The 26,363-nt window shown below is 51.1% G+C and overlaps 1 protein-coding gene across 1 annotated transcript; it reads left to right on the top strand.

Annotated features, from left to right (window-relative positions):
* Positions 1 to 874: 874 nt before the first annotated feature.
* rcor3 (REST corepressor 3) lies at positions 875 to 26,363 on the top strand. The gene is made up of 12 exons (XM_079264619.1): positions 875 to 1,045; positions 1,154 to 1,210; positions 1,400 to 1,477; positions 1,545 to 1,597; positions 2,104 to 2,265; positions 2,374 to 2,498; positions 2,921 to 2,999; positions 4,047 to 4,262; positions 18,532 to 18,609; positions 18,689 to 18,746; positions 23,804 to 24,048; positions 24,197 to 26,363. The coding sequence occupies exons 1-12, from the start codon at positions 922 to 924 to the stop codon at positions 24,572 to 24,574; spliced, it is 1,653 nt and encodes a 550-aa protein (XP_079120745.1). The 5' UTR covers positions 875 to 921; the 3' UTR covers positions 24,575 to 26,363.

The raw sequence follows: 26,363 nt of genomic DNA, 5'->3' as shown, positions 1-26,363 counted from the left end.
ACAGGATAAACCGTTAATCTGGGTGAACTGGTGACAGGATAAACCGTTAATCTGGGTTAACTGGTGACAGGATGGTGTTCATAGCATGCTCATTTGCACATATTTAACATTTATTGCTGATTGTGTCAAGATTTTGTTTCTACAAAATTATATAATTAAATCTTCATCAGTGACTTATTTCTACTTTGGAAGCAGCTGGGTTATTCTCTTTGTAAAAGTAGTTTTTTGTTTATAATTATTCAGATGCTGGACTGGTGTGTTTTGTCTCCCTCTGTTGGTTTTACCGTGACAGCAAAGGAGTAAATTTCAAAGAAGAAAGAAAAACTTGAGGACAGAATTAACAATATTTCCTTCATTTGAACGTAGTTGCTGTGCCTAATTTTACATCATGTCTTGTGATTATCTAATATATATATTTACTTGTTAGTAATATTTCAAATTCACACATATCGCTGACTTATTTTTTATTATCATTATTCACATATATTTAAAATATATATTTTGTTATAATCTTTCTCTTTATGTCTGTTTTATTTCTTTTTTATTATGTTTGTGTCGGCGGAAGGATCTGCTTCGCGGCAGCAAGAGTCGCACTGCTACCCCACGGTGCGTAAAAAGTCTTCCGCCAGAGTAATTCGATCTCTGTAGGCCAGGGTTTTAAAGGGGATATGTCGTTCTCGGGGTACAATTGTTGTTCTTAAAAAACATTTAAAAAAATCATATGAACTTGTACAGTTGTTTTTCGTTTGTGTTACGGCATGAAATGAGCGTATAAAAACATGTTTGTGCGCAGAAACGAGCGCCACAGCGCCACTGGGAGAACAGCGGCGGGGTGGCGAACTGCAGAAGAGAAAGGTCCCGGTCCAGCTGACATTTTCTACACCGACACGGAACCCGGGAACGGGGAAATTTACTGCAGAGATGCCTGGGATGATGGATAAAGGCTCGGAGTATTTAGGAAAAGGTCGCTCAAACGGCACCAAGAGTCCGTCCAACGCCTCGAACGGACATTTTTCCGAGGAAAGCGGCAGCGACGACGAACACGGTGCGGGTAGCCTCGAACACCACTTCTGGCTCGTCTCCGCTTCCATGAGCGGGTTTTAAAATCACAACTTTTCTCCTGTTTAGTCTCATATTTTCTCCTGTTTTTCAGATGTTGGAATGCGGGTTGGAGCCGATTACCAGGCGAACATTCCTGAATTTGACCCGGGTGAGGAGTGTTGCCGTTAGGCTGGGTGGTAGCCTCGGTCACCTCTCTGCTTCTGCGCTGTTATAGCGCACAGCACGACTTTCTGCTGCCTGATGGCGTCACACACACGTCACACATCCACTGGTTCAGAGGAAAACTCGCTTTGTGTTTCAGAAGTTTGTTGTGCTAAGAGAAGTTGTCTACATGCAGGTTCCAGCAAGTACTCGGACAAAGACAGTGGAGGGATGCTGGTCTGGTCTCCCTATCACGCCATCGCGGACTCCAAACGTAGGTCAAGTTTTCTGTTGGTTTTCCGACATTAGAGCAGACTCATAGCCGCCGCTTCTCTCCACAGTGGATGAATACATCGCCATCGCAAAGGAGAAGCATGGATACAACGTGGAGCAGGTAAGTCCAGAGGGCCCAGTCTCCGTCCAGTCCATGTCTGTCCTCTTGTCTTTACAGCGTGTGGTTCCAGATCTGCTGAGAAACATACATTTAGGAAGGAAACTGCGATATCCCAGTGCAGCTGAACGCAGCATCTCCTCGATCAGTTCCTAACACGGGTCCCCCAACAGGGTCCCGAAGGCAAGGACAGTAGCGTACAGTTCCACCCTGTTCCCAGCCTGGTCTCCTACCTGGGGGTCCTACCTGGGTCTGGAGCGCCTCCAGGCGGCGACTGGAGCGGCAGTACTCTGCCAGATTTTCCTGGATATTTTGGCGCCTGCCCGTTACGTCCCGCGGAGCTCACCGGGTTCTGGCGGAACGCTTCCTAACCCCGTCCGAAGGTCATGCGAGTGAAACATGGTGCCGCCCTGGAACATGAATCAGCTTTGTGTCTTCCCTCTGCTCCGTCTGGACTGACGCTCCACAGGCCTGTTGTGTTTACGTCTTCTCTTTGCGTGTGCGTCCAGGCTCTCGGCATGCTCTTCTGGCACAAACACAACATCGAGAAGTCACTGGCCGACCTGCCCAACTTCACGCCGTTTCCGGACGAGTGGACGGTGGAGGACAAGGTGCTGTTTGAACAGGCCTTCAGCTTCCACGGCAAGAGCTTTCACCGCATCCAGCAGATGGTAAGAACCCGCCGCAGCAACACACGTGTTCTCCTGTCCCACCAGGCTGCTGGTCTGACGTAGACCAGTCCTCCTGCTTCATCAGTACTTATGGGATGTGTCCTGCAGCTGCCAGATAAATCCATCTCCAGTCTGGTGAAGTACTACTACTCGTGGAAGAAGACGCGGTCCAGAACCAGCCTGATGGACAGACAAGCTCGTAAACTGGCCAGCAGGAGCAACCAGGACGACAGGTGCGTGGTGGTCAAACCCATCGGTGTATCTGGCTTTACCTGCTCCAACAGGGTTTAAATCATCCGTTCGGTCCAGATGGGCTCCTCCTCTAACCGCCCACCCACAGTGGAGTCGCCATGGCGACCGCGTGGCAGCTGCTGCGATCCACGTGATTCTGGTCGACGTTCTGATGAACTTCTGATCCAGATGTTGTCATGTGGACGATCAACATGTATCTTTAGTTTTTGCAGATAAAATGTTAATAATCAACATTTGCTGTGAAACTTTAGGTTTAATTTTGTACAAACGTCTCAAGTTTCACTCGTTGGTGTCGCCGTCTCCCGTTCCTGCGTACGGCAGGTCAGAGGTAGCGTGGAGGCGGGACGTTTTACCGCCAGTAGCTGACTGTCCGTCAGTAAAGCTTGTCCTGTTGTTGCCATAGTGATGAAGAGATGGAGGAAGCCAATCCCATCGAAGCGAACGACAGCGACTACGACCCCAACCAGGAGGCCAAGAAGGAGGTGAGGAGGAGCTTCCTCTCTTTTCCCTTCAACATCACTATTTCAGTAGACCTGGACCGGGACCTAGACTCGTCCTGGACCGGGACCTAGACCTAGACTTAGACCTGGGCCGGGACCTGGACCTAGACCAGGACTAGGACCGGGACCAGGACCCATCCTGGACCGGGACCTGGACTCGACCTGGGCCGGGACCTGGACCTAGACCTGGACTGGTCCTGGACCGGGACCTGGACTCGTCCTGGACTCGACCAGAACCTGGACCCAGACCGGGACCAGAACTGTATTCTTTGGGCCATAAGGCGAACTTGAAAGCCGCTAATCTTCGCATAAAGTCGGCGGTTGGCCTTCAGTGCCGTAAATCTGTAAAAATGTGTTATTTCTTGGAGCGTTCTGCTTCATCGACGGCGAGAACATTTCCCGCCATCAGAGGGACGTCATGCGCCCACTACCCTGGTTAGGTACAGAACGGAGAAGCATTGCATTGTGGGTAAATACATAGCAATGGCTTTAAGGTTCCTCGTTTGGTGTTCATACTGCGTCCACCGGGTCGCCAGCCGGACCCAGTCCCCAGCCGGACCCAGTCCCCAACCGGACCCAGTCCCCAACCGGACCGAGTTCCCAACCGGACCCAGTCCCCAACCGGACCGAGTCCCCAACCGGACCGAGTCCCCAGCCGGACCGAGTCCCCAGCCGGACCGAGTTCCCAACCGGACCCAGTCCCCAGCCGGACCGAGTCCCCAGCCGGACCGAGTCCCCAGCCGGACCCAGTCCCCAGCCGGACCCAGTCCCCAGCCGGACCCAGTTGCCAACTGGACCGAGTTCCCAACCGGACCGGTTCTAGCGGACTATCCTGATGTGAATGCATCCTTAGTTAGCTGGTTTGTGGTCTGAAGGTCTGGATCCGACTGAGGCTGAAACGTGACTCGTTTGCAGACCGACACGCGGTTTCTTCCCTTTTCCTCTGTTAACCACGTTTTACAAGTTTTAAATCTGTTTCAGAGAAGAGAGCATCTGTAATCCTGACTAGACAGCGTCTCGTCCTCTCAGAACCAACCAGAACCAGCCGTGTTGGGCTCCAAGGTGGCTTTAGGCCGGCGGGAACACCAAACCCTGCAACACCGACACCACCAGCGCTCTCGCTGCCGTCCGCCTAAAGGCATGTATCTGACTCAGGAGGACGTGGTGGCGGTGTCCTGCAGTGCCTCTGCCGCCACGACACTGCTGCGTCAGCTGGACATGGAGCTGGTGTCCCTCAAGAGACAGGTAGGACACTGCTGCCCTCCACTTTCACCCTGTGTTCCCAGTTCCCACAGTGCTGCAAAGACCACGACTCATTTACATGGGACGCTGGTTTAGATTCACACCAGATCCAGACTCGCACCCCATCCAGACTCACACCCGATCCAGATTCACACCAGATCCAGACTCACACCCCATCCAGACTCACACCCCATCCAGACTCACACCCCATCCAGACTCACACCAGATCCAGACTCACACCCCATCCAGACTCACACCCCATCCAGACTCACACCCCATCCAGACTCACACCAGATCCAGATTCACACCCCATCCAGACTCACACCCCATCTAGATTCACACCAGATCCAGATTCACACCCCATCCAGACTCACACCCCATCTAGATTCACACCAGATCCAGATTCACACCCCATCCAGACTCACACCAGATCCAGACTCACACCAGATCCAGACTCACACCCCATCCAGATTCACACCAGATCCAGATTCACACCCCATCCAGACTCACACCAGATCCAGACTCACACCAGATCCAGACTCACACCAGATCCAGATTCACACCCCATCCAGACTCACACCAGATCCAGACTCACACCAGATCCAGACTCACACCCCATCCAGATTCACACCAGATCCAGATTCACACCAGATCCAGATTCACACCAGATCCAGACTCACACCAGATCCAGACTCACACCAGATCCAGACTCACACCAGATCCAGACTCACACCCCATCCAGATTCACACCCCATCCAGATTCACACCCCATCCAGATTCACACCAGATCCAGATTCACACCAGATCCAGACTCACACCCCATCCAGACTCACACCCCATCCAGATTAACACCAGATCCAGATTCACGCCCCATCCAGACTCACACCCCATCTAGATTCACACCCCATCCAGACTCACACCCCATCTAGATTCACACCCCATCCAGACTCACACCAGATCCAGATTCACACCCCATCCAGATTCACACCCCATCCAGACTCACACCAGATCCAGACTCACACCAGATCCAGATTCACACCAGATCCAGATTGACACCAGATCCAGACTCACACCCGATCCAGATTCACACCCGATCCAGATTCACACCAGATCCAGACTCACACCCCATCCAGACTCACACCCCATCCAGACTCACACCCCATCCAGATTCACACCCCATCCAGACTCACACCCCATCCAGATTCACACCAGATCCAGATTCACACCCCATCCAGATTCACACCAGATCCAGATTCACACCAGATCCAGATTGACACCAGATCCAGACTCACACCCCATCCAGATTCACACCCGATCCAGATTCACACCAGATCCAGACTCACACCCCATCCAGACTCACACCCCATCCAGACTCACACCCCATCCAGATTCACACCCCATCCAAACTCACACCCCATCCAGACTCACACCCCATCCAGATTCACACCCCATCCAGATTCACACCAGATCCAGATTCACACCAGATCCAGACTCACACCCCATCCAGACTCACACCCCATCCAGATTCACACCAGATCCAGATTCACACCCCATCCAGACTCACACCCCATCTAGATTCACACCCCATCCAGACTCACACCCCATCTAGATTCACACCCCATCCAGACTCACACCAGATCCAGATTCACACCCCATCCAGATTCACACCCCATCCAGACTCACACCAGATCCAGACTCACACCAGATCCAGACTCACACCCCATCCAGATTCACACCAGATCCAGATTCACACCAGATCCAGATTCACACCAGATCCAGATTGACACCAGATCCAGACTCACACCCCATCCAGACTCACACCCCATCCAGATTCACACCAGATCCAGATTCACACCCCATCCAGACTCACACCCCATCCAGACTCACACCCCATCTAGATTCACACCCCATCCAGACTCACACCAGATCCAGACTCACACCAGATCCAGACTCACACCCCATCCAGATTCACACCCGATCCAGACTCACACCCCATCCAGACTCACACCAGATCCAGACTCACACCAGATCCAGACTCACACCCCATCCAGATTCACACCAGATCCAGACTCACACCCCATCCAGACTCACACCCCATCCAGATTCACACCAGATCCAGACTCACACCCCATCCAGATTCACACCAGATCCAGATTCACAACAGATCCCGATTCACACCCCGTCCAGACTCACACCAGATCCAGATTCACACCAGATCCAGACTCACACCAGATCCAGACTCACACCCCATCCAGATTCACACCAGATCAGGATTCACAACAGATCCCGATTCACACCCCATCCAGACTCACACCAGATCCAGATTCACACCAGATCCAGATTCACACCAGATCCAGACTCACACCCCATCCAGATTCACACCAGATCCAGACTCACACCCCATCCAGATTCACACCAGATCCAGACTCACACCAGATCCCGATTCACACCAGATCCAGACTCACACCCCATCCAGATTCACACCAGATCCAGATTCACACCAGATCCAGATTCACACCAGATCCAGACTCACACCCCATCCAGATTCACACCAGATCCAGATTCACACCAGATCCAGATTCACACCAGATCCAGACTCACACTCCATCCAGACTCACACCCCATCCAGATTCACACCAGATCCAGACTCACACCCCATCCAGATTCACACCCCATCCAGACTCACACCCCATCCAGATTCACACCAGATCCAGACTCACACCAGATCCAGACTCACACCAGATCCAGACTCACACCCCATCCAGACTCACACCCCATCCAGATTCACACCCCATCCAGATTCACACCAGATCCAGATTCACACCCCATCCAGATTCACACCCCATCCAGACTCACACCCGATCCATACTCACACCCGATCCATACTCACACCCCATCCAGACTCACACCCCATCCAGATTCACACCCCATCCAGATTCACACCAGATCCAGACTCACACCAGATCCAGACTCACACCCCATCCAGATTCACACCCCATCCAGATTCACACCAGATCTAGACTCACACCCCATCCAGATTCACACCCCATCCAGATTCACACCCCATCCAGATTCACACTCCATCCAGACTCACACCCCATCCAGATTCACACCAGATCCAGACTCACACCCCATCCAGATTCACACCCCATCTAGATTCACACCAGATCCAGACTCACACCCCATCCAGATTCACACCCCATCCAGATTCACACCCCATCCAGACTCACACCCCATCCAGATTCACACCCCATCCAGATTCACACCAGATCCAGACTCACACCCCATCCAGATTCACACCAGATCCAGACTCACACCCCATCTAGATTCACACCCCATACAGACTCACACCAGATCCAGATTCACACCCCATCCCGATTCACACCCCATCCAGACTCACACCAGATCCAGACTCACACCAGATCCAGATTCACACCAGATCGAGATTCACACCAGATCCAGACTCACACCCCATCCAGATTCACACCAGATCCAGACTCACACCCCATCCAGATTCACACCAGATCCAGACTCACACCAGATCCCGATTCACACCCCATCCAGACTCACACCCCATCCAGATTCACACCAGATCCAGACTCACACCAGATCCAGATTCACACCAGATCCAGACTCACACCAGATCCAGATTCACACCAGATCCAGACTCACACCAGATCCAGACTCACACTCCATCCAGACTCACACCCCATCCAGATTCACACCAGATCCAGACTCACACCCCATCCAGACTCACACCCCATCCAGATTCACACCCCATCCAGATTCACACCCCATCCAGATTCACACCAGATCCAGATTCACACCAGATCCAGACTCACACCAGATCCAGACTCACACCAGATCCAGACTCACACCCCATCCAGACTCACACCCCATCCAGATTCACACCAGATCCAGATTCACACCAGATCCAGATTCACACCCCATCCAGATTCACACCCCATCCAGACTCACACCCGATCCAGATTCACACCAGATCCATACTCACACCCCATCCAGATTCACACCCCATCCAGATTCACACCCCATCCAGACTCACACCCGATCCAGATTCACACCAGATCCATACTCACACCCCATCCAGACTCACACCCCATCCAGATTCACACCAGATCCAGACTCACACCCCATCCAGATTCACACCCCATCCAGATTCACACCCCATCCAGATTCACACCAGATCTAGACTCACACCCCATCCAGATTCACACCAGATCCAGATTCACACTCCATCCAGACTCACACCCCATCCAGATTCACACCAGATCCAGACTCACACCCCATCCAGATTCACACCCCATCCAGATTCACACCAGATCCAGACTCACACCCCATCCAGATTCACACCCCATCCAGACTCACACCCCATCCAGACTCACACCCCATCCAGATTCACACCAGATCCAGACTCACACCAGATCCAGACTCACACCAGGTCCAGACTCACACCCCATCCAGACTCACACCAGATCCAGATTCACACCAGATCCAGATTCACACCAGATCCAGACTCACACCCCATCCAGACTCACACCAGATCCAGACTCACACCAGATCCAGATTCACACCAGATCCAGACTCACACCAAATCCAGATTCACACCCCATCCAGATTCACACCCCATACAGATTCACACCCCATACAGACTCACACCAGATCCAGATTCACACCCCATCCAGATTCACACCCCATCCAGACTCACACCAGATCCAGACTCACACCAGATCCAGACTCACACCAGATCCAGACTCACACCAGATCCAGACTCATACCCCATCCAGATTCACACCAGATCCAGACTCACACCAGATCCAGATTCACACCAGATCCAGACTCACACCAGATCCAGACTCACACCAGATCCAGACTCACACCCCATCCAGATTCACACCCCATCCAGATTCACACCAGATCCAGACTCACACCCCATCCAGATTCACACCAGATCCAGACTCACACCAGATCCAGACTCACACCCCATCCAGATTCACACCCCATCCAGACTCACACCAGATCCAGACTCACACCCCATCCAGATTCACACCCCATCCAGATTCACACCAGATGTAGACTCGAACCCCATCCAGATTCACACCAGATCCAGACTCACACCAGATCCAGACTCACACTCCATCCAGACTCACACCCCATCCAGATTCACACCAGATCCAGACTCACACCCCATCCAGACTCACACCAGATCCAGATTCACACCCCATCCAGACTCACACCCCATCCAGATTCACACCCCATCTAGATTCACACCCCATCCAGACTCACACCCCATCTAGATTCACACCCCATCCAGACTCACACCAGATCCAGATTCACACCCCATCCAGATTCACACCCCATCCAGACTCACACCAGATCCAGACTCACACCAGATCCAGACTCACACCCCATCCAGATTCACACCAGATCCAGACTCACACCAGATCCAGATTCACACCAGATCCAGATTCACACCAGATCCAGATTCACACCCCATCCAGACTCACACCCCATCCAGATTCACACCCCATCTAGATTCACACCCCATCCAGACTCACACCAGATCCAGATTCACACCCCATCCAGATTCACACCCCATCCAGACTCACACCAGATCCAGACTCACACCAGATCCAGACTCACACCCCATCCAGATTCACACCCCATCCAGACTCACACCCCATCCAGACTCACACCCCATCCAGACTCACACCAGATCCAGACTCACACCAGATCCAGACTCACACCCCATCCAGATTCACACCAGATCCAGACTCACACCCCATCCAGACTCACACCAGATCCAGACTCACACCAGATCCAGATTCACACCCCATCCAGATTCACACCCCATCCAGATTCACACCAGGTCCAGACTCACACCCCATCCAGACTCACACCCCATCCAGATTCACACCAGATCCAGATTCACACCAGATCCAGACTCACACCCCATCCAGATTCACACCAGATCCAGACTCACACCCCATCCAGACTCACACCAGATCCAGACTCACACCCCATCCAGACTCACACCCCATCCAGATTCACACCCCATCCAGATTCACACCAGATCCAGACTCACACCCCATCCAGACTCACACCCCATCCAGACTCACACCCCATCCAGACTCACACCCCATCCAGATTCACACCCCATCCAGACTCACACCAGATCCAGACTCACACCCCATCCAGATTCACACCAGATCCAGACTCACACCCCATTCAGACTCACACCCCATCCAGATTCACACCAGATCCAGACTCACACCCCATCCAGATTCACACCAGATCCAGACTCACACCCCATCCAGATTCACACCAGATCCAGATTCACAACAGATCCCGATTCACACCCCGTCCAGACTCACACCAGATCCAGATTCACACCAGATCCAGACTCACACCAGATCCAGACTCACACCCCATCCAGATTCACACCAGATCAGGATTCACAACAGATCCCGATTCACACCCCATCCAGACTCACACCAGATCCAGATTCACACCAGATCCAGATTCACACCAGGTCGAGATTCACACCAGATCCAGACTCACACCCCATCCAGATTCACACCAGATCCAGACTCACACCCCATCCAGATTCACACCAGATCCAGACTCACACCAGATCCCGATTCACACCCCATCCAGATTCACACCAGATCCAGACTCACACTCCATCCAGACTCACACCCCATCCAGATTCACACCAGATCCAGACTCACACCAGATCCAGACTCACACCAGATCCAGACTCACACCAGATCCAGATTCACACCCCATCCAGATTCACACCCCATCCAGACTCACACCAGATCCAGACTCACACCCCATCCAGATTCACACCAGATCCAGACTCACACCCCATCCAGACTCACACCCCATCCAGATTCACACCAGATCCAGACTCACACCCCATCCAGATTCACACCAGATCCAGACTCACACCCCATCCAGATTCACACCAGATCCAGATTCACAACAGATCCCGATTCACACCCCGTCCAGACTCACACCAGATCCAGATTCACACCAGATCCAGACTCACACCAGATCCAGACTCACACCCCATCCAGATTCACACAAGATCAGGATTCACAACAGATCCCGATTCACACCCCATCCAGATTCACACCAGATCCCGATTCACACCCCATCCAGACTCACACCCCATCCAGATTCACACCAGATCCAGATTCACACCAGATCCAGACTCACACCAGATCCAGACTCACACCCCATCCAGATTCACACCAGATCCAGATTCACACCAGATCCAGACTCACACTCCATCCAGACTCACACTCCATCCAGACTCACACCCCATCCAGATTCACACCAGATCCAGACTCACACCCCATCCAGATTCACACCCCATCCAGACTCACACCCCATCCAGATTCACACCAGATCCAGACTCACACCCCATCCAGACTCACACCCCATCCAGACTCACACCCCATCCAGATTCACACCCCATCCAGATTCACACCCCATCCAGACTCACACCCGATCCAGATTCACACCCCATCCAGACTCACACCCCATCCAGATTCACACCCCATCCAGATTCACACCCCATCCAGATTCACACCCCATCCAGACTCACACCAGATCCAGACTGACACCCCATCCAGATTCACACCCCATCCAGATTCACACCAGATCCAGACTCACACCCCATCCAGACTCACACCCCATCCAGATTCACACCCCATCCAGACTCACACCCCATCCAGATTCACACCAGATCCAGATTCACACCAGATCCAGATTCACACCCCATCTAGATTCACACCAGATCCAGACTCACACCCCATCCAGATTCACACCCCATCCAGACTCACACCCCATCCAGATTCACACCCCATCCAAACTCACACCCCATCCAGATTCACACCCCATCCAGACTCACACCCCATCCAGATTCACACCAGATCCAGACTCACACCAGATCCAGACTCACACCAGATCCAGACTCACACCCCATCCAGATTCACACCAGATCCAGACTCACACCCCATCCAGACTCACACCAGATCCAGACTCACACCAGATCCAGATTCACACCAGATCCAGACTCACACCAGATCCAGATTCACACCCCATCTAGATTCACACCCCATCCAGAATCACACCCCATACAGACTCACACCAGATCCAGATTCACACCCCATCCAGATTCACACCCCATCCAGACTCACACCAGATCCAGACTCACACCAGATCCAGATTCACACCAGATCCAGACTCACACCAGATCCAGACTCACACCAGATCCAGACTCACACCAGATCCAGACTCACACCCCATCCAGATTCACACCCCATCCAGACTCACACCAGATCCAGACTCACACCCCATCCAGATTCACACCCCATCCAGATTCACACCAGATGTAGACTCGAACCCCATCCAGATTCACACCAGATCCAGACTCACACCAGATCCAGACTCACACTCCATCCAGACTCACACCCCATCCAGATTCACACCCCATCCAGATTCACACCAGATGTAGACTCGAACCCCATCCAGATTCACACCAGATCCAGACTCACACCAGATCCAGACTCACACCCCATCCAGATTCACACCAGATCCAGACTCACACCCCATCCAGACTCACACCCCATCCAGACTCACACCAGATCCAGATTCACACCCCATCCAGATTCACACCCCATCCAGACTCACACCAGATCCAGACTCACACCAGATCCAGACTCACACCCCATCCAGATTCACACCCCATCCAGACTCACACCCCATCCAGACTCACACCCCATCCAGATTCACACCCCATCCAGACTCACACCAGATCCAGACTCACACCCCATCTGGATTCACACCCCATCCAGACTCACACCAGATCCAGACTCACACCAGATCCAGACTCACACCCCATCCAGACTCACACCGCATCTAGATTCACACCCCATCCAGACTCACACCAGATCCAGACTCACACCAGATCCAGACTCACACCCCATCCAGACTCACACCGCATCTAGATTCACACCCCATCCAGACTCACACCCCATCCAGATTCACACCCCATCCAGATTCACACCCCATCCAGACTCACACCCCATCCAGACTCACACCAGATCCAGACTCACACCCCATCCAGATTCACACCAGATCCAGATTCACACCAGATCCAGATTGACACCAGATCCAGACTCACACCCCATCCAGACTCACACCCCATCCAGATTCACACCAGATCCAGATTCACACCCCATCCAGACTCACACCCCATCCAGATTCACACCCCATCCAGACTCACACCCCATCCAGATTCACACCCCATCCAGACTCACACCCCATCTAGATTCACACCCCATCCAGACTCACACCAGATCCAGATTCACACCCCATCCAGATTCACACCCCATCCAGACTCACACCAGATCCAGACTCACACCAGATCCAGATTCACACCCCATCCAGACTCACACCCCATCCAGACTCACACGCCATCCAGACTCACACCAGATCCAGACTCACACCAGATCCAGACTCACACCCCATCCAGACTCACACCAGATCCAGACTCACACCAGATCCAGATTCACACCCCATCCAGACTCACACCCCATCCAGATTCACACCAGGTCCAGACTCACACCCCATCCAGACTCACACCCCATCCAGATTCACACCAGATCCAGACTCACACCAGATCCAGACTCACACCCCATCCAGATTCACACCCCATCCAGATTCACACCCCATCCAGATTCACACCAGATCCAGACTCACACCAGATCCAGACTCACACCCCATCCAGACTCACACCCCATCCAGATTCACACCAGATCCAGACTCACACCCCATCCAGAATCACACCAGATCCAGATTCACAACAGATCCCGATTCACACCCCGTCCAGACTCACACCAGATCCAGATTCACACCAGATCCAGACTCACACCAGATCCAGACTCACACCCCATCCAGATTCACACCAGATCCAGATTCACACCAGATCCAGATTCACACCAGATCGAGATTCACACCAGATCCAGACTCACACCCCATCCAGATTCACACCAGATCCAGACTCACACCCCATCCAGATTCACACCAGATCCAGACTCACACCAGATCCCGATTCACACCCCATCCAGACTCACACCCCATCCAGATTCACACCAGATCCAGATTCACACCAGATCCAGATTCACACCAGATCCAGACTCACACCCCATCCAGATTCACACCAGATCCAGATTCACACCAGATCCAGACTCACACCAGATCCAGACTCACACTCCATCCAGACTCACACCCCATCCAGATTCACACCAGATCCAGACTCACACCCCATCCAGATTCACACCCCATCCACTCACACCAGATCCAGATTCACACCAGATCCAGATTCACACCAGATCCAGACTCACACCAGATCCAGACTCACACCAGATCCAGACTCACACCCCATCCAGATTCACACCCCATCCAGATTCACACCAGATCCAGATTCACACCCCATCCAGATTCACACCCCATCCAGACTCACACCCGATCCAGATTCACACCAGATCCATACTCACACCCCATCCAGACTCACACCCCATCCAGATTCACACCCCATCCAGATTCACACCAGATCCAGACTCACACCAGATCCAGACTCACACCAGATCCAGACTCACACCCCATCCAGATTCACACCCCATCCAGATTCACACCAGATCCAGACTCACACCCCATCCAGATTCACACCCCATCCAGATTCACACCAGATCCAGACTCACACCAGATCCAGACTCACACCAGATCCAGACTCACACCCCATCCAGATTCACACCCCATCCAGATTCACACCAGATCCAGACTCACACCCCATCCAGATTCACACCCCATCCAGATTCACACCCCATCCAGATTCACACCAGATCTAGACTCACACCCCATCCAGATTCACACCCCATCCAGATTCACACCAGATCCAGATTCACACCAGATCCAGACTCACACCAGATCCAGACTCACACCAGATCCAGACTCACACCCCATCCAGACTCACACCCCATCCAGATTCACACCAGATCCAGACTCACACCCCATCCAGATTCACACCAGATCCAGACTCACACCAGATCCAGATTCACACCAGATCCAGACTCACACCAGATCCAGATTCACACCCCATCTAGATTCACACCCCATCCAGATTCACACCCCATCCAGACTCACACCCCATCCAGACTCACACCCCATCCAGATTCACACCCCATCCAGACTCACACCAGATCCAGACTCACACCCCATCCATACTCATACCCCATCCAGATTCACACCCCATCCAGACTCACACCACATCCAGACTCACACCCCATCCAGACTCACACCAGATCCAGACTCACACCAGATCCAGACTCACACCAGATCCAGACTCACACCAGATCCAGATTCACACCAGATCCAGACTCACACCAGATCCAGACTCACACCATATCCAGACTCACACCAGATCCAGATTCACACCAGATCCAGATTCACACCAGATCCAGACTCACACCCCATCCAGATTCACACCCCATCCAGACTCACACCAGATCCAGACTCACACCCCATCCAGATTCACACCCCATCCAGATTCACACCAGATGTAGACTCACACCCCATCCAGATTCACACCAGATCCAGACTCACACCAGATCCAGACTCACACCAGATCCAGACTCACACCCCATCCAGATTCACACCAGATCCAGATTCACACCAGATCCAGACTCACACCCCATCCAGATTCACACCCCATCCAGATTCACACCAGATCCAGACTCACACCCCATCCAGATTCACACCAGATCCAGACTCACACCCCATCCAGACTCACACCCCATCCAGATTCACACCAGATCCAGACTCACACCAGATCCAGACTCACACCCCATCCAGATTCACACCAGATCCAGATTCACACCAGATCCAGACTCACACCCCATCCAGATTCACACCAGATCCAGACTCACACCCCATCCAGATTCACACCAGATCCAGACTCACACCCCATCCAGACTCACACCCCATCCAGACTCACACCAGATCCAGACTCACACCAGATCCAGACTCACACCCCATCCAGATTCACACCAGATCCAGACTCACACCCCATCCAGATTCACACCAGATCCAGACTCACACCCCATCCAGACTCACACCCCATCCAGACTCACACCGCATCCAGACTCACACCGCACCCAGACTCACACCAGATCCAGATTCACACCAGATCCAGACTCACACCAGATCCAGACTCACACCAGATCCAGACTCACACCAGATCCAGACTCACACCAGATCCAGACTCACACCAGATCCAGACTCACACCCCATCCAGATTCACACCCCATCCAGATTCACACCAGATCCAGACTCACACCAGATCCAGACTCACACCCCATCCAGATTCACACCAGATCCAGACTCACACCCCATCCAGATTCACACCCCATCCAGATTCACACCAGATCCAGACTCACACCCCATCCAGATTCACACCCCATCCAGATTCACACCAGAGCCAGACTCACACCCCATCCAGATTCACACCAGATCTAGACTCACACCCCATCCAGATTCACACCCCATCCAGATTCACACCAGATCCAGATTCACACCAGATCCAGACTCACACTCCATCCAGACTCACACTCCATCCAGATTCACACCAGATCCAGACTCACACCCCATCCAGATTCACACCCCATCCAGATTCACACCAGATCCAGACTCACACCCCATCCAGATTCACACCCCATCCAGATTCACACCCCATCCAGACTCACACCCCATCCAGATTCACACCCCATCCAGATTCACACCAGATCCAGACTCACACCCCATCCAGACTCACACCCCATCCAGACTCACACCCCATCCAGACTCACACCCCATCCAGACTCACACCCCATCCAGACTCACACCAGATCCAGACTCACACCCCATCCAGATTCACACCCCATCCAGATTCACACCCCATCCAGATTCACACCCCATCCAGATTCACACCAGATCCAGACTCACACCCCATCCAGACTCACACCTGATCTAGACTCACACCCCATCCAGATTCACACCAGATCCAGATTCACACCAGATCCAGACTCACACCAGATCCAGACTCACACTCCATCCAGACTCACACCAGATCCAGATCCAGACTCACACCAGATCCAGACTCACACCAGATCCAGACTCACACCCCATCCAGATTCACACCCCATCCAGATTCACACCAGATCCAGACTCACACCCCATCCAGATTCACACCCCATCCAGATTCACACCCCATCCAGATTCACACCCCATCCAGATTCACACCAGATCCAGATTCACACCAGATCCAGACTCACACCCCATCCAGATTCACACCAGATCCAGATCCAGACTCACACCAGATCCAGACTCACACCAGATCCAGACTCACACCCCATCCAGATTCACACCCCATCCAGATTCACACCAGATCCAGACTCACACCCCATCCAGATTCACACCCCATCCAGATTCACACCAGATCCAGACTCACACCAGATCCAGACTCACACCCCATCCAGATTCACACCAGATCCAGACTCACACCCCATCCAGATTCACACCAGATCCAGATTCACACCAGATCCAGATTCACACCAGATCCAGACTCACACCCCATCCAGATTCACACCAGATCTAGACTCACACCCCATCCAGATTCACACCAGATCCAGATTCACACCAGATCCAGACTCACACCCCATCTAGACTCACACCCCATCCAGATTCACACCCCATCCAGATTCACACCCCATCCAGATTCACACCCCATCCAGATTCACACCCGATCCAGATTCACACCCGATCCAGATTCACACCCGATCCAGATTCACACCAGATCCAGACTCACACCCCATCCAGATTCACACCCCATCCAGATTCACACCCCATCCAGATTCACACCCCATCCAGATTCACACCAGATCCAGATTCACACCAGATCCAGATTCACACCCCATCCAGATTCACACCAGATCCAGACTCACACCCCATCCAGACTCACACCAGATCCAGACTCACACCCCATCCAGATTCACACCCCATCCAGACTCACACCAGATCCAGACTCACACCCCATCCAGATTCACACCCCATCCAGACTCACACCCCATCCAGATTCACACCAGATCCAGATTCACACCAGATCCAGGTTGAAACCTGACCCAGACTCACACCTGCTCTTCTTTAGGTCCAGAATGCCAAACAGATGAACAGTGGGATGAAACACATGCTGGAGACCGGGCTCGAGGACTTCCTGCTGCCTGAGGTACGAAACTCTCCTCCAGGTGTTTAGACTCGATGCTTCTTCTTGTTCCTTAACCTGAACTGAATTATGGGATTTGCAGTCCAACCAGAAGGTGAACGCCCGCTGGACCACGGATGAGCAGCTCCTGGCGGTACAAGGTACGATTCCTACTCTCTAAACGTTCTCTGTAAAGCCTGAAGACGGTTGTGGGTGAAAATCCCAGCATCAAAGCAGAACTTCCATCTCCTGCTTGTTATCAGTGATTCCTACTGGAACAGCAGCTTTGTACAGATACCAACAGGTCTGATCACTGTTACTGATTATGTGATGAGGGAAGATGAGCTTCTTTTCTCCTCAGACACGAACACATCTGGACTGCTATAGCGTTATTTACACCAGCGGTTTTAAACATTTTCCATCATCCTTCCGTCCGTCGGCCCGGTTATCGTCCTTCGCCCTGCGGGGTCGTCCGTCGGCCCGGTTATCGTCCTTCGCCCTGCGGGGTCGTCCGTCGGCCCGGTTATCGTCCTTCGCCCTGCGGGGTCGTCCGTCGGCCCGGTTATCGTCCTTCGCCCTGCGGGGTCGTCCGTCGGCCCGGTTATCGTCCTTCGCCCTGCGGGGTCGTCCGTCGGCCCGGTTATCGTCCTTCGCCCTGCGGGGTCGTCCGTCGGCCCGGTTATCGTCCTTCGCCCTGCGGGGTCGTCCGTCGGCCCGGTTATCGTCCTTCGCCCTGCGGGGTCGTCCGTCGGCCCGGTTATCGTCCTTCGCCCTGCGGGGTCGTCCGTCGGCCCGGTTATCGTCCTTCGCCCTGCGGGGTCGTCCGTCGGCCCGGTTATCGTCCTTCGCCCTGCAGGGTCGTCCGTCGGCCCGGTTCCTTCTACAGTCCGCCTCCCGCGTTGGTTACATAAAAAATATTGGTCCGTTTTCATGAACTTAGCTAGCAGTCTTTGACCCAGAAAAAATGCCACCAGAAACCCCTGGTGGCAGTGTTGAGTTGTATAGTTGACACACAACCAGAGAAGAAGAAGAGGTACAGGAAGAAGATAGCACACAAACCGCAAAGAAAAAAAAAACTAATTTATTCTGGACGTCCAACTCAAACATAGTCGTACGTCTCTGTCCTCATATTTCCATGCGTCTTTACGTTGCCGTGGTTGAGTCAGTTATTCCACTAGGGGGTAGCGCTGAGTTCAGAGTGCAACTCCACAGCGGTTGTAGTGGTGACGTACTGCATACGCCTACAATTGTTTACAACTGCCCAGAAACACCAGAACAAGAAAAAGTTTTTTTCTGTTCTCAACTTCTCCTGCTTCCTTTATTTTGGCGGTGTCTGCGTCATCTTCCTGTTACCTCCTCTTCTTCTCTTGTTGTGTATCAGGTGTGCAACTCAACATTGGGCTGGGCGACATGGCCCCAAATAAATATCACGATATCTTGACCAGCTCACCTCGATAACGATAAATGGACGATAATTACGCCTGCTTACCACTACCATGTGCAAAAAAAGGCAAATATTTCCACGACACTTTAAAGGACTGTATTTGTACACTCGACAAGTAAATGAATACTCATGTACTTTTAGATTTACGGAACTACTAAGCAAAACTGAACTAATTTAAAATGACAAAACACAAAGTAAAAATACAATCTCTTAGAAAAAACCTTTTAAAAAATCTAAATATGGCTATTACTAAGCGCTTGCATAACAAAGTTCTCAACCGTGACTGTTTTTAAGTCATTGGCATCTCTATAAAAGGAGAAACAAGATGAATATCTTGTAATTTAAAATAGCTAAATAAAAAATAAAATAAATAAATTTCCCATTTGCCAAATGGAAAAAAAATTATGTGCAAAACAGATGCTAATATGTGCAACGGCTTGCATCTCTGTAAAAGCCCTGGAGGTGGTCTCTTGGACACTGTTATTGGCTAAATATTGCCATTATTATGTGCAAAGGCCATCTTGTAAGTAAATAAATAATGTCAAGAACAACTAAACTATCAACAACTAAATACTGGTGACATGAGCTAAGCGACAACTTTTCAAAACAAACATGTTAAATAAAACTGTTAAAATGTCAACAGAACCCTGATGATTAAAAATAAGGGCAGCTTGAACAGCTGACCTGTTTACTCAGACTCGTGTTGTAGATGTGAATCTGACTCATGTTCACTGCAGGTTATTTACCATCTCTAGGCAGGACCTGAAGCTAGTGACAGTGTTTCCTCCGGAGCTGTAAACCTGCTCGGATAGAGAACTAGAGGCTGGGATGCAAAGACAGGAAAGTTTACCTGATGCATCCTGGACCGAAGGCACTAAGCAGATGCTCAGATCAGCTTCTACTGCTTGCTCAGGTGGCACAGTGGGTGCAGCTGAAGGGTTAGCCTCACTTCTCTTGAAAAAGCTTCTCTTTGGCTTCTTTGGTTGTGATGATGTTGAAAACTGAGGCTCTCTGTAGCGGACCTCATCTCGTTTTCACTTTCTCCTGGGTGCCAGTGACAGTCGGCAGAAATGTCTGCTGCTTGGATCCGTGGGTCAACAGAACTATATCCCACTGCTCTACAGCGGGGGATCTGACAAGTCGTCAAGGAGGATGTCCGATTAGGTACGAGCCTCGTCATCCTCAGCCACCACTCATGAATGGAGGATGTGTCAGACAGGCTTCACAGATGAGATGGTGACATAATCTTCCCCCAAAAAGCGTCGGTGAATTCCACCAATGGAGCGAGAGCTTTGTAGACACAGCCTCCAAGGCATCCAGGTCTGACCATCTTGGGACGAGTTGGCCTGATGTTCTGTCATCAGCTGGATCCTGCAGTCATAAATAATTATTATTTCTTATCAATAATTACTATATTTATATTGTGATTTCATCTTAAATGACAGATTAGAGCAGTTCCAACAATCATTACCTGAACTCCGACACAAAAAGACAATGAAATACCCAGGTTCATGTAACCTACCTGCGATAGCGTTCTTCGGCTCATCTGCATGGATCCCATCTGGTAGGACATGCAGGTTCACCTGGTGTGTTGGTAGGTTCATCTCTCGTTGTGCCTTCCATAATGCCTTCTTTTTCCAGCAGCCATTCATTGCCCGTTTTTCAGGGGGTTTTCTGAAATGTACATGCTCACACACACAAAAACAAATAAGAATAAATAGCTGTAGCCATTTAACTATCATTTTCTATCGATATGTTTCTCCTGTAGCCATGTTAAATGGCAACTAGACATAATTAAAATGTGGCCGAGATTATAGAATTTATCCCACACCAACAGAATACAGCAGCTAATGACCACCCAAAGATATCCCCATCAAGATGTGCACACTTACTGACTGCCAGGTGGCAGCCTGCACCCGCATCCACTTATTGATCCCAGCAGCCTTCACTATATTTACGCCATTGACCTTTGTCATGGCAACAAGGTCCTCTTCCATGATGTCCCATGCAGACATGTGATCAGATGGAACATATGCCGTCTTGAGCACTCTGGTGTGACGTTGCCAGTTCTCATCGATGTGCTGTCAGACTGGTGTAGGGATCCATTCATCGACTGGTGTAGGGATCCATTCATCGACTGGTGTAGGGATCCATTCATCGACTGGTGCAGGGATCCATTCATCGACTGGTGCAGGGATCCATTCATCGACTGGTGCAGGGATCCATTCATCGACTGGTGCAGGGATCCATTCATCGACTGGTGCAGGGATCCATTCATCGACTGGTGCAGGGATCCATTCATCGCCTGGTGCAGGGATCCATTCATCGCCTGGTGCAGGGATCCATTCATCGACTGGTGCAGGGATCCATTCATCGCCTGGTGCAGGGATCCATTCATCGCCTGGTGCAGGGATCCATTCATCGCCTGGTGCAGGGATCCATTCATCGCCTGGTGCAGGGATCCATTCATCGACTGGTGCAGGGATCCATTCATCGACTGGTGTAGGGATCCATTCATCACCTGGTGTAGGGATCCATTCATCGACTGGTGTAGGGATCCATTCATCGACTGGTGTAGGGATCCATTCATCGACTGGTGCAGGGATCCATTCATCGACTGGTGCAGGGATCCATTCATCGACTGGTGCAGGGATCCATTCATCGAATGGTGCAGGGATCCATTCATCGAATGGTGCAGGGATCCATTCATCGACTGGTGCAGGGATCCATTCATCGACTGGTGTAGGGATCCATTCATCGACTGGTGCAGGGATCCATTCATCGACTGGTGTAGGGATCCATTCATCGACTGGTCCAGAGATGGGATGTAACTGCAACGCGCTGAACGCATCTTAACTCTCCAACGACTTTTTCTCTCTCCGTTCTGTACCTGCTGGGATGTACAGTTTTTTTTATAATATTTTGCGATGGCAGGCCGTATTCCCTGTCAACGGTTTTCATGAGGTGTGTAAACCTTTTGTGCGCCACAGTAGCAATGGCAGCCATGTCCTTTGCTAATGTGATAGCGGTAGTTTCAGTCCATCATTGAGAACTAGCAAATGCTTTGTTCCGTAGCTACCTCGATGTGGAGCACTTTTTGCTTGTCCTCCTGATTGCTTCTTGCAGAACCAGGTGGTTGTACTGCAGGTGGTGGAAGAGCGTGGCGTGTTACCTCGACATGTTGCAACCTATGGTCGCAACAGTTGCACAGTTTACATTGGACATTGTTTTTTATCAATGTCGTCCTTGTTCAATCCAGAATTTAACTAATTGATAGATGAAGCATTTTTTTTTGGGAACAAGCTGCTGCACTTTCTCGACCACATCGACATTTGCCATTGCAGCATCTGCCTCCCTCCCAGTTACAGACTGGATTGGGGAGATTCACGTGACTAACATGCCGTACACGTAGTACGCCGTCTTAAGGGGACAGCAGCAGAGCTACACACGACCAATAAGAAAGAAACAGTGAATTACCGACATGGGCAACATTATGTCCCTTATCGTTGTAAATTTCTGTATCGGTAAATTTTTGGTTTATTGCCCGGGTCGAATGTGGGTTCAGTCTCCGTTTCTGCCAAGTTATCATGAATTATACGAGAAAAGAACCTGAAATAACAGATTTAATACCGTTTAAAGACTTGGTGAGTCTGGAACTGACTCCTGTTTCTAGAGTTTATATTATTTTATCTGATGTTTATTTATTATTGCGGCTCCATCTGGATCACCTGATTAAATGAAGATACACGTTTCTTCACCTGTGATGTTCTGCAGGTGTCAGGAAGTATGGGAAAGACTTCCAGGCCATCGCCGATGTCATCGGCAACAAGACGGTGGGACAGGTGAAGAACTTCTTTGTGAATTACCGCCGGCGCTTCAACCTGGAGGAGGTGCTGCAGGAATGGGAGGCAGAGCAGGGAACGCAGGCTCCCAACGGAGACAGCGCCACCTCTGGAGAGGAGGGCAAGAACAGCTCCACCACTCCGTCGGGGAAGAGCACGGACGAGGAGGACGAGGAGGTGACATGTTTATCTTTACTTACATGTAGATGGATGGCTTTCTGCATGTGCTGCTGTTTGTTTCATCGCCGCCTTTACGGAAAGGGCGCCACTTTTCCAGGTTGGGAATGTTCTGTGTGTGTAATCTGCTGCTTTTTCCTCCCTCTAGGGTCAGGTGACCTCCTCAGGTGCATCTCCTGCTGCCTCCTCTTCTTCTTCAGCTCAGACTGCTGTGACATCCAACGCCTCCTCATCCCTCCACCAGCCCCCTCCCCTGCTGAGGCCGTCCCTGCCAGCCACGCCCTCCCTGCACCGCCAGCCACCGCCCCTTCAACAGCAGGCTCGCTTCCTGCAGCCGCGCCCAAACCTGCAGCAGCCGCCGCCTCTCATCCGCCCCTCCAACCCCATGCCGCCCCGTCTCAACCCGCGCCCGACACCCTCGAACCTGGGAGGTAACCCGGTGGCGTCAGGCCCGAGCTCGGCCCAGCTGCCATCCGGCCTGCCGGTCCACCAATCAGATGCAGCGTCCTCTTCCTCTCTCCATTAACCTTCGTCAGACTGAGTTTGCGTGTCGCAGCAGGAGGCGAGGCTTCTGGTCATCAGTAGGTTTAGTGTCTGGTGGATCGGACAGGTCTGGCACGTGGTCGCTCCAGGTTCGGTCCAGCGTCTCTTCGTTCATCCACAGACTCTCTATTACAACCCATCACTAAAATATTCCTTTGTCTGCTTACAAACATGCAGCTCCCACCGTCTTAGCTACGGTGTCTGAATGGACAAACAACTGGAGTTTGCTAGGAGCTAGGACACCGGTATCAGTAACGCCTTGAAAGCACCACAAAAGAAGACAGTGCACATGTAGTTACCTGTAGGGCATCATGGCTGCACCTGGATTTGTTTATTTATGTCCTCTGACAGCCACCGTACATTTACAGCTGTATCACACATCACCACTAGATGGCAGTAACTCTACACAGCGCTTTAAACAACAACCTGTCCACATGTTGGTGACTTTAAAACCGGTTAAACCAATGGAACTCTACTTTATTGGTATCCAATCAAGTTGCAGGTAACTCTCTGAAACTCCGCCCCCTTTTGTCCAAATATAAAAGCCAAACATCAGCATGGTGGCAGCTTACAAAGTACGTCTCCAATCACGTCCAGGCTTCTAGAAAGTCCATGTGTCTCCGTGTCTCCGTCTCTCCGGACGTCACGACGTCCAAAAACAGATCTGGCTCATCTAAACATTTTCAGACATTTCATAGATCTTCAGAATGTGGATCGAGGCAAAGCTTTGAGTTTGTATGCTAATGTTAACATGCTAACATTGGCACGCTAGCATAAGCAGGCTAATGTCAGCATGGTAACATTAGCCTGCAAGGGTTTGTATATTAGTTTAGTGTGTGTTGTATTCACAATGTTCACTCTCTTGGTTTAGTGTTACCATGGCAATGGTAGCATGCTAGTATGCTAACGTTGCCATGGTAACATTTTAGATTAGTGTGTATGCTACTTGCCATGATAACAGTTTTCAGTGTGTTAGCATGCTAAGATTAGTACGTTAGTTTAGTAGGTATGTTATTCGCCATGTTCCCGTCTTCTTTCATTGTGTTAGCATGCTAACATCAGCTGTTTTGCAGGTGTTTTGACCTGACAGCAGCACAGGTCGGAGTCTCCAGAATTCATCCTATCCAACAAGAGAAGAAGAAACTAAAACAGCAGAATATTGAGTTTCTGTGATTCACGTGCTCCGGTCGGGGTTATAATGAATCTTTTAGATTTTCTTTGGGTATTTATCTCAGTGTTTGTTCATATTGTGGTGATAATGTAACGGATACTGCAGATATTATGGGATGTATGACTGTAAATGGTGTGCAGATATTCCATCTTCTTGTGTTGTCCTTTATGTCCTTCAGACCAGACTCTATGTCCCAACTGTCTCTCCATCCTCAAACAGTACATGATAACATGTGTGTTTGGCAGCCATGATGCTGCAGAACATCACCAGAGTCGTGGTTAAACACGCTTTATACAATGGTGCTGTCCCGTCTCCATGGTAACCTGTAAGAACCTGAAACCCTGTCGGTCCGGACGGGATGGTTTCGGTTCTGCTTGGGTGAAACACTGAATATCTACTGGTTTTATTTATCCCTCCTCGACTGGTGCTGCCAGTTTAAACTGTTTCAGAAAAATCGTTTTCAAAGTGCTCTTAATACTTTAGTGCAGAAACATGAGAGTGTTTGATGTGACTGGAATCATATGTGATGTAGAACATGTTATACACTGATGTAACAATAAAGCTGCTAATGTGTTTTATCTCATTAAAATCTACATTTCTA

Source organism: Telmatherina bonti, assembly GCF_933228915.1.
Source record: "Telmatherina bonti genome assembly, chromosome: 3".
In the NCBI taxonomy this organism is placed as follows: Eukaryota; Metazoa; Chordata; class Actinopteri; order Atheriniformes; family Telmatherinidae; genus Telmatherina; species Telmatherina bonti.
This window is presented reverse-complemented; position numbering and strand designations above follow the sequence as displayed.